Source organism: Ictalurus punctatus, chromosome 20, assembly GCF_001660625.3.
Source record: "Ictalurus punctatus breed USDA103 chromosome 20, Coco_2.0, whole genome shotgun sequence".
Taxonomy (NCBI): Eukaryota; Metazoa; Chordata; class Actinopteri; order Siluriformes; family Ictaluridae; genus Ictalurus; species Ictalurus punctatus.
The window spans coordinates 2126447-2137726 of NC_030435.2; the positions used below are offsets into that span (position 1 = coordinate 2126447).

General features: G+C 44.6%; 1 protein-coding gene across 2 annotated transcripts in view; it reads right to left on the reverse strand.

Annotated features, from left to right (window-relative positions):
• The window catches only part of cdh7a (cadherin 7a), an 87533-nt gene that overhangs the window by 17790 nt on the left and 58463 nt on the right, over positions 1-11280 (reverse strand). For both annotated transcript variants that reach the window (XM_017496446.3, XM_053673668.1), the window contains 2 exons: positions 7276-7397; positions 1272-1389 (listed from right to left, as the gene is read on the reverse strand). In XM_017496446.3, the coding sequence (XP_017351935.1) occupies positions 1272-1389; positions 7276-7397 (240 nt within the window). The remainder of the gene's footprint in view (positions 1-1271; positions 1390-7275; positions 7398-11280) is intronic.

Genomic DNA, 11280 nt, shown 5'->3' on the forward strand with positions numbered 1-11280 from the left:
TATCCGTGTTTAGCTGTCAGGCGAGATTTCTCATAATAAACGCACATCTATCTGAATATCTTCTTAAACATGTTAATGTGGTGACACTTTACTCTTCATAACACCACACAATGACGCACACTTTCCTCATTAGCCGACTTCATAAGGCTACGGTACATAATAGCTACATAAGCCGTTAATGAATAACTTAAACATTCATAACACCACAAGATGCCCACATACGCCATCTGTGACAGCTGATATATCGCTCGAACAGAATAGAGAGAACCCTTAAGTAAGTACCGTGCTTATAAGGCGACATGGCTTCTGCTATATAAGCCCTTCATGTCGACTAGCATAAAGATACTTCTTTAGATATTCATAACAACACGTGATGCCCTCATAAGCCATCTACGACAGAAGATTTGTGAAGAAATAGCAGTGACGCTTAAGTCGAGCGTCCGTAAGGCTACGTAAATATTCACAGCACTTCATACCCGATACCTATGCGCTACATGATGCCTGCATAAGCCGTCTAGGACGACCGATATACGACTTCTTAAGCGTTCATAACCCTACGTAAGCTGTCTACGACGACCGATACCTACCTGTTTCGAAAAATTAAAGAAGCGCGGCGCTCATAAGGCGCAAACATCCACGACACTGTATGATACCTCTATAAGTTCTCCGTGACAGCTGATTTAAACTTATTTCCAAAAAAAACAAAACAAATAGTGTTAACCTTTAACATATGGGAAGTGTTTATAAAGTTACACGACACCTATTACGTACAGTGAGTGCTTAAACATTTATAAAATGCCAATGATCTGACATAGGGTTGTATTATGGAACTTTCTGGAATGTTATAACCACTGTCTTTGCAACTGAGAGTATATCCAGGATGTAAGATTATCATGAGATGTAACATAACTGACGATGTGACCAAGTTTCAACCTCCTGGATGTTCATGTAGGCTTACGAGAGTTGTCACGAAGGGGCTTATGAGCAGCGGACGTCATGTAGTGAGTTCCCTGCTCAAATTACAGATACGGCGAATGTTTCTTCTTCCGAATCGCCTCGACGCTGTCTCGTTTGAACTGTACCACGTCGACGAAATCGTCTCCTTTGTTATTAAAAGAGATGAAATAAGAACAGTTGCTGTTATCGCGCTCGGTGTTGTGGGAAGCGGTTTATACATCAGTGTAATGCTGCTCCGAGTCCTGAAGATATTGTAATATGTCTTCCAGGTGTGTTTAAGCAGATAAGGCGTTAAACAGTGCTGTGTAAGCTACCTTTGTTGTCCCGCAGGGTGAAGTTGTGGTTCCCAGCAGCCTCTGCAGTCAGGGAGAAGAAGAAGCGATGGCCGCTGGGAGGCTCGTCTTTATCCACCGCGCTCACCGTCTCGATCACCTGCGGAGAACACGACTCTTAATCGTCTTCGACCTCGACTTACGTCTGCGAGACGCCGAAACCCGGGTGCGTTCCAGCTAAGGATTTCGCTCGACGGATAAAAAAGCGTGCGCACGTGACGACAACAACGTTCCGGAATCATGGCGTACGTAAGCGCTCCGAGGCGGCTGACATCGACGTAAACGTCCGTAACACTACATGGTGCCTACATATAAGCCAATGCCAAGCGATATATATACCTTTTTATTCTTAATCGCTGTAACACCTCACTTAATGCTAGTGTTCATGATGTGACATGACGGTGCATACGCACGTGTTTCAAGACCACTGACGTACTGTAAACATACTTAAACGTTCGTAACACGTTACGCGGCGCCTATAGAACCATTTCATGACAACGGACATCGACCTACTTACGCACGGCACCATATGATGCCTGTATATATTTCTAAAATAAATAAATAAATAAATAAATAAATAAATAAATAAAAAGCTATAACACCTTACCTAGTACAAGCATAGGAGTGTTCATAAGGCTACATAAGACCTCTTCAATGACAGCTGACATAAACTTACCTAAACCATATATATATATATATAAGCAAAAACAATAGCAGTGACTTACATAAGTACATTAGGACACATCCTATCTTAGGGAATTTATAACCTACAGTACAGTATAGACATGCGCTATATAAATGAAACACATTATTATTATTATTATTATTATTATTATTTGGCTCGAGCACTAGCGACTAGCAGGAAAGAAGAAACTATAACACTCTCTAGGCTTAAATGATGGTGTTGTCGTTATACCGAGCACGCAAGCCTGAACCGCATCTCGAAGTGCGCATATCGCAATAGCGTACAAATCCAATTCCGCGTGGCCGTATCAATATGGCCGTCTGGCCGTCTGAAACGAAGTCCGAGATTCGAATCAAAACAATCACGGCACTAAGGGGTTGCGAGTCAATACGCTATCAGTGATTAGCGATGCTTATACAGTGCGCTGGGGGATTTGGAGAAAAGTGCTGTGTTTTAGAGATGATTATCAGACCTGTCTGTCAGGTGGAGCATTAAGGAGATTCCCTTGATACGCTGTCGGGGCTTAAACCGGCGGGCTGGGGCTGAGTTTAATACCGAGCGGCACCCGCGTGTCAAGCTGCGGTCAGCGCAAAGTCAATCCGCTCGAAAAGCTTCTACACTCCGAGGTACGGTCCGACCGAGAAGAAATAAACGCGTCCCAGACTCCTTCGTACTGCGGAAATAAGACGCCATGTACAGCGAATAATAAGAAAGGGTGGATGGAAATGTAGCCAAAACGGATTAGCGGCATTTTTTATTTTTTTCACCCCCGAGCGCGAGGGTAGTTACCGTAAAAACCCCGTATGCGTATTCAACCTCCACTTTCTACCACGATGGGACGCAAACAGCTTTCTAAATCGCTTCCTGATTATCGTCAGCATGACATTTACAAACAAATAAGTAAATAAACCTTAAGATTTGACACGTTGTTTTCCTAATTAGTCTTTTTTTTTTCCCCCCCGTCAAGAGCATCGTCCAATAGATTGCTAATGTGAGATGGAGGAAGGGGGCGGAGCTTCCAGGGTGTCGGTTAATATCGGGGCGTTCAAGACACCCGTCAATCATTGGAGTTTCGTCTGTACGTTAGCTTGTTATTATTGAGGACAAAAGAAAACAACAACGAAAAAAAAAAAACCCCAAACAAACGAAGGCACTGTACTGTATTAGAACGCGAGAGCTTCTACGGAGACACACGTCAACGGTGTCAGTTTTTCTCAAAAGAGCTTAAACGAGTGATGATTTATCGCTGGACTAATACAATATCGAAACAGACTCGTTTCAGCTCTAAAACCGCTTCCACGTACCGCGTGATTCTGAGAAAGGACCATTTGTAAATCCGCGAAGAAGGAAGCGCGGTGATCTGGGACGCTCATCGAGCTGCGCTCGCTCACCGGGCCTCCTGAAAACATTCCCGACATCGACTATCATAAATCGATCACGCCACGCTGCTTAAAAACGGCACGGCGCGGCGCGCTTATGAGAAAGTACGGACGATTCGGTTCCTTCCAGCCCGCGGGTCGCACGGGGACGTCTACGGCACCCGCTGAGCGATGGCGTCACAGAGGAACCGAGAGCGACTCCGGCGCTCAGGCGTCCTTAAGGAGATAACGTTAACAACCTCCGCGCTCATTACCGATCATTTCACCTGCAAAATGACCTGGAACCGTCATAATCCTCCAACAAATCATTCGCACATCATCGCCTGCGTTCGTACCGAGCCTCTGTTAAATGTTAAAATGGGGAGATTGGGAACAACAAAGGGCAGTTCAAGGAGACTGGGCAAAATGCCGTGAGCTGGAAGGAGAAGAAGGTGTAGAGAAGCACCTGGAGTGACCCCATTAGAAGAACTTTTAGGCTGGCATCTGGGGACCCTTTTTTTTTTTTTTTTTCACGCTTGGCCATCTGTTTTAGTTTTAGTCCGTAACGATCAGGGGTTGGGGGAGGGGGTGGGGGTGGTGGCTGACAACGCTGGGGGTTGGGGGGGGGGGGGTTCTGCATGTCACCGTTTTCACCAGAGTTCAACGGTGCGGAAAAATCGCTCCAGTTTTCGAACACCGCGCCTCGATTTCGCTCCGCGTTTAATCGATTTCCACACAAATAAATAAATAAATAAATAAATAAATCCTCTGGACTTGCTGGCTGCCTTCTCAAAACGGCCGCTTCGAAAAACACCGCTCTACGTCACATCGCCGCCGAGTTCTCCGCTCTGATCGGGTCGGAAGCTAGCGACGGTAGCTCCGACTGTGATCCGAGTCAAACGTTTACCGCTACGGTATGCACGGGTCCTAATACGAGATCGTTTCTATAGCGACCACCCGCTCGCGGCAACGCTTACGGTATAGCAGACACGTTACGTGATGTGACGCTGATAATAAACGGATTAAGAACAACAACAACAACAACAACAACAAGGTTTCACTGATATCGCTACGTCTTCTGTACGCAGATGTTTATTTAACGTTGACGGAAGGAGTCTCCAGTGTCAGAGCTTTGTAAAGCTGTAAAATTGACAGTTTTCCACCATGGAAATCATCTGCTTGTGTGTCATTAAGTTTACGAAGCGTGAGGCTGGTGAGGGAAACGACTGTAAACGTGTCCCGTACTGTATACAGGCAGCTGCTATAGCGGAAGTGAATAGATGTAACCGTAAACGGCTAAAAATGACAACATGCCATTCTGCTGTGGTGGAAGATGATTTCTGTCTCGAAATGGCTGGTTTTCCATGACGTTAAATGTAACTGAAAATGGATAAAAATGTCCGATAAAGAAATAAAACGGGAGACCGTTTGCAAATCGCTGTGGAACGTGCGTCAGAATAGAATCTTTGCCGAAAAAGCAAGCCGGCGTGCCCCTGGGCAGACGCCAAGGTGTGGATGTCAATCTGGCGGCCATATCGAACCGTCGGACCGTTTAATAGCCCAGCAGCGGAGGCTTTTTAGGGCCGTGTTAAGGACGCGGCCACTGGGCCGAAACTCTAACGAGACCCGAGATATCCATACCGCGAGCGCCTGCCGTCTCCGCACCCCGTCAAGCTCCGGCGCGTCAAGAATGACCCCGGAACGAGCGTGAACCGCGAGGGAAGTCGAGCGCTCACGAACAGCGCGGTATTCGAGGCTTCGCCGGGGGCCAGGAAATACGGCCACGGTCATTTGGCTTTTAATATCTGGGAAAGTTAAAAGAGATGGGGAGTCTGAGAATGACCGAAACACACAGGCAGGGATCCGGAGGGGATTCGGTTTTATTATTTATTAATTTCTATTTTTTTCATCCCGACAGAAATTTTTCATCAGCGTTTGCCGAGATGAGCGCTACCTCCGGAGGCAAACATGATTTCCCGTGACACCGAGCGTTACCCGTAATTGCCAGGCTGCCAACAATGATCTTTCCAACAGGGGAGTCTCTGAAAGTTGTCTCAGGGCCCCTAGTGAGGCTTGTTTTTATGATTTAAGAGTTCTAACGGGAGCGATGAGAATCCCTCTATAAAGATATTCGACCGTTTCCCACGCACGCTTCCGTTCGGGTCCGGATGATTTATTTATTCTTTCCCCTATCGCACCGGTTTTTAATGCGCCGTCACGTATGAATCGTTCCAGCTGTGAAGAGCCCTAGGGTGTTACAGGAATGAAAATGTCACCTGATCGAAAGTTACGCCGCCTCTGAAGCAACACCAGCGTCGCTCATATTATGGATGAGCCTCATGTTTATCATGTCCTTTCGAATCTATTATAGAGGACATTTTATCATCAAGACATTCGCGTTTCTAGCGATAATGCCACGACCCAGACTGAACGCGATCCCAGCCGCGAACGCGTACGGACGCAGACCCGGTGCGGAAGAAGAACCGAGGCAGGGTGTGAGGTCTGTCGTTCGCTTCGGTTCGCCTCTTTTTGACTAATTCATTTCAGACCAGCATTCCCTCTGGGTGTTTGTGTACACGGTAGGCGTAAAGCTCGTTCCCCACCGACGTGCAGCGATCTGATCCGCTGATTAGACTCGCACGCTGCAGGGGAAGCCTTTTTCCCCCCCCTCAACATTTCGACTCAGACGCGTTCCCTACGCTCTCGGGTGGCGGTGGGATCGAGGTATTAAAAATCACAGACCGTGTGTTCGCCTCTGTTTTCGCGTCTGGAATCGAAAAAGTCCATCGTTTTTAAACGCACGTTCACGTCGTCCAAAGAAACAAGTTAGCGCCACCAGATGTTTCTTTAACGTCCAGCGTCCGAGGCACAGCTGTAACGTCTAAGTTCGGTGGTTCCTCCGTAACGATAAACGGATAAAAAAAAAAAAAACGACGAGGCGTAAAATGTGCCATCGCGCCCCGACGTCGCCGATAGTCCTTCCTCCGTTCCTCACTCGTAAGCCGGATCCGATATCGCCCCGTTCCTCCGTACACACCGTGTCCGATGGGTACGTCTGCACTTATTTATTTATTTATTCATTTATTTTAAATTATGTACGCGTGTGAAATGTTATCGCAGTAAAACGACTGTGTTCTAATTACAGTAAATGAAATAAAAACAGTGCTTGTTCTGCGTCGGTGAATCGGTTTATTCGCTCCCGTAGCTGTTCTTTATTTATAATAACATTATTCTGTAATAATACAAGGCCACTTTAATGTTTGGGGAAATGGCACGGCTGGAACGCGGCTTCATTAAAAATGGATTGGATTATGCTAGCGCGTGAATATTACGATATATATCTGCACGATAACGGCACTCGCCATTTTGGATTTAATGCCGGGTGTGGGAGGGGCGGCTCCCGGCGCCGTACGGGTCTCGTTTCGCAGCGGTTTTGGAGCAGATATCGGGCTGGTTCAATCACGGAGAAGACAGACGGTGAGCTAGTTTTCTTTGTCGAACAGTGTCGAAACCTGAGGAAAAATAAAATAAGCCTCCGGTTTCTTTACTCTCCCAAACTCCCTCAAGGCCTCAAACTGTCAATCAGACAAAATCGCTAATTATATTCCGAGCGTCGGCTGGGCTCTCCGCGCATCCCGCTTCCCGTCTTATCAAACTAATTTGTTTAATTCATCAACCGTGAACTTTTGAAAGCAGAGTCTCTGGTGTTCTCGGTTCCTTTAGGTCAGCGCAGGCGTACGCAGACGAGACGGGAAGTAGCGGCTGCGACTGAAAATGTCACCGCTATATGAGAGATTTTGTCAGAACCCGGAGGGACGTGCTAATCATATGAGTAGCTAGTTTCCTTTTCCTCGGCTCAAGTCGAATAGAAAAAAAAAACAAAAAAACAAAAAAAAACCCCACACATAATAAAAGCATGATAACAAGCAGGTCATGGTAGTACCTGGCCTGGTCCGGCGGTCTCGCACAGGAACGTCTCGTATTCGATTGCGAAGACGGGAGCGTTATCGTTGACGTCCATCACCGTGATGAGGGTGATTCCTTTCCCCACCTGCGACGGGTCCACTGGAACAGACAGACATGTTTTAGAACGTGATGTTCTCTGTGTACGTTTGCACGTGAAGCTACTAGAACCTCGTGAGCTGAAACAAGACAAAAGCTAACACGTCAAACAAAACCTTATGGGGTTTTTCCCCATTCAAATGTTCTTTATAGAACCCTACAGCAGAACTTTGTAGAACCCTTCAGCAGAACTTTGTAGAACCCTTCAGCAGAACTTTGTAGAACCCTACAGCAGAACTTTGTAGAACCCTTCATCAGAACTTTGTAGAACCCTTCATCAGAACTTTGTAGAACCCTTCAGCAGAACTTTCATAAAGGATTGACTTTTCTGAATCAGGAAGCTTCAGGAATCCATATTGTTTGCATTAGCAAAGACACGAGGTACGTGACCATGCATCAGAGAGGGTTCCACGTCAGACTAAGAACCACAGATGTCTCAAAGAACATGAGCAGAAACGTGAAGGACGTGAAGCTTTTTTTCTTGTAAAACTGAATCGGAGAAGCCTTTAAGTAGAACCTTTTTTTTTTTTTTTTTTTTTTAAGGAAAGGAAGAAGATTTAAATAGCAAGAGAACCATTCAGAAATCCTATTTTATATGAGCGTATTAAGACGGGCTTCTAGTAGAAGGCATCTGGGAAGCTTAAGTACCCTTAACTATCTAAAGAACCTTTGAGGATTAAAAGCAAAATGAGTACGTTCCAAGTAGAACAGTCTGAGCAAGCTAATATCCCAGAACTGTACAAAGAACCCTCGAGGAATTGCTTTAATAAGAGTCTATCACGGAGGTTTTTAAAGGGTTGAAATACCCTTTTAAATAAGAGTTTCTAAGTGAGAGTGATGTATCCCAAAAGGAACCTCCTGGAACCTGGAACCCTCCTAATACACTCGTATGAAACATGGTTCCTCAATGGTTCCTTTGATATGGTTACGAACGATTTGCTTCCTACGATGGTTTTATTTGTGGGGAACTCCTTGATACACTCTAATAAGCAAAAATGTTCCTCAAATGTTCTTTGAAGAGCCCTTGAGGAACCCTTTTAAATAAGAGCTTCTTAAGAGAGGGTAAGTGCTAACCCCTTTAGGAAGCAAAGAACACCCTCAGTATGCAGTGTTTCCTTGAGGAACACCTTTTATTAGAGCTTCTCAGAGACAGTAGTCCATTTAGGACGTGAAGAACCCCCTCAGCATGCAGTGTTTCCTTGAGGAACACCGTTTATTAGAGTTTCTCAGAGACAGTAGTCCATTTACGAAGTGAAGAACCCCTTACTTACTTAAAAAAACATTAATACGTTTATCAGAGATAAAGTAGAACTTCATTGGAAATCTAAAAACTCTTAAACTATCCAAAGACCCCTTAAGGAAGCCTTTCTAATAAAGGTTTCTCAGACCAGGTAACCCCTTTAAGAAGAGAAGAACCGCCTTACTATCCAAAGAACCATTTTGAGAATATATTTATCAGACATGATTCTAAGTAGAACTTTTTCAGGAACCAGGAACTCGTTTACTATCCAAGGGACTTTTGAGGAGCTCGTTTTATTCAGAATTTCTCAGAGAAGGTAAATTATTTAGAAGGTTTAAAAAAAAATCCATCTCACTATCCGGAGAAGCACCAAGGAACCGTATTTCTGAAACAATTCCTTTTCTCCTGTCACAAAGAAGTACTTTACAACCCTTGGTGCACTTAGGGTTCAAATAGGGTTCCTCAGTGCTTCTTTGAATGGTGAGGGGGAACTTCATCACCTTTTCTGAAAATATTCTTCTTAAAACAGGTTCCTTACATCCAGGTTCCTTGGATAGTTCAAGAACTCTGTTTGTGGAAGTGTCTGAAGGGTCATAAAGTTTACGGTTCTTCTTTCTGACATGAGAAACTTCCAGAAGCAGCCTCATCTTTTTGGATGATGTTCTTGAGACAAGGGGTAAATATTCAGCGTGTGGATCAGTGTGACTGACTGGCAACCTTGCATTATTTATAGAGTAAGAACCAGTCATGTTTTTTTTTTTTTCTTCTTCCCTTTTCATGCCCAGTGATCTTTGGGAATTGGAATAAAAACGAAAGTGGTCGACCTGCAAGAAGGTTCACCGGCACCAGGGAATATCTACAAGACGTTTACATTGAAACTAATGGAATTAAAGTCCAAATAAACACTGGAGCATAATAACCGATTGCGCCGATTAGCTGGAAGCCAGCCCACGAACAGAAGTGGACATGTTTATATTTTTAAAAGTATTTCGACATCAATCTTTCAGCACTTCAAGGTCACCCGATACGCTGCCAACATTTACCGATGTGTTGCTGCATGTCGTTATTTATGCTACACTTGGCGAATGGCGAATTAACAAGCCATATGGGTCTTCACAACGGTCTTGTTCTGTAAGCATATACCATAGCTGAGAGGTTTTTTTCTCTTTTTTTTTTTTTTTTGGTTCTCTTCATAGCACGAGCCAAACCTGAACACGTGTGGAGGGCAAACAGCATGCAGTCGAGCAGAAGAGACACAGCTGGGAAAAATCGCTGACTACATCGAGCAGCTTCCGAGCCACGAATGCACGCATCAACAACAATTAATAAGACTCGTCACTTTTTTCTTTCTTTCTTTCTTTTTTTTTACGCGCAAGCTTGCGTTTATTCACGTCATTTAATTTAGCCCTTCACACATCAGAAGAAGTTGGGCAAGAACCATGCTTCGATAGTTTTGCACTGGAGCTACAACGCAATGTCGCTAACGAGTAACGAAAGCTTCCAGCCAGCGGTTTAGCAGAAACGCTTCGACTTGTGAATTGTATTATCATCCCTAACACCTCTAACTCTCAAACTTTAGTCCATGTCACGTACCTGAGTACTGTAGGTTCAAGAAGGTGAAAAAAAGAAAAAAAAAACTGATTGTTTTTAGCTGCACAAATCCTTTTGGCTCAACGTAGCGGAGGTAATTTCGTGATCCTTTCCATTGGCACTATGCTAAATTAGCTGTTCACTACATCAGCCTCATAGGTCAAGAGCAAAACTAGAGGAAGGAAAATTCAGGCACTAAACATGTCTTGGCTAATGACATACGAAGAACATCTGGTGTAGATTCGGCCTAGCAATGCTAATAAGAATGCTAGATTTCCTCCACTGTTAGCTGAATCGAAATGGTAAATAGTCATTTCATTAATGCGATGTTTTGGTTATTAGTAAGGTATTAATCTTTCACTACGACAAACACCTAGCTGCTAATAACCAAAACTGACATATCTACTTACCTCAGAGTGGCTAATTGCGCTAACAGTGAAGGAAAACCTGGCGTTCCTACTGTACAGTAGCATGCTAGCAGTTATGCTACATGCTAGCAGACACATAGGTCAGCACCTATGGATCTCCAATTGCTTTCTCACTCACTTTAGCGTTCGAAGGCTTCAGTGATAAACAACGATAAGCTCACTGTAATCAGATCCATCTTAACGAAGGGGGTTAATACACGGGCTCGGAAGCTACGACAAACATCTGGATGACTCGGTGAAAACAGCTGAGTCACTACAGCGGCGCAGACCGGTGTGATTTATCGCACGGTCAGATTTAGCAAACATGTCGCGGAAAAAAAAAAAAAAAAAAAAACCCAGCACTAAGAGCATTCCCTGACTTAAATAGATGAGGAACATCTGCCTCTGAGTCTCCACACCTGCAGGAAGGTGAAAACAGTGCGTGTTTGGTCACAGCTCCTCGTTCATCTCCAGATCTGACTCGATAACGGATCGCTTTACCTACACTGAATAAAACCGAGTCGGGCTGCGTCGGCTGCCTCGGTGTCACGGCTTTATTAAAAGTGCTGTCAGCGGTGACAAAAGTGAAAAAGTGGCGCATTTTACAGAACATAAGAAGCATTTTTTTCCCCGTCTATCAGGTGCTGCA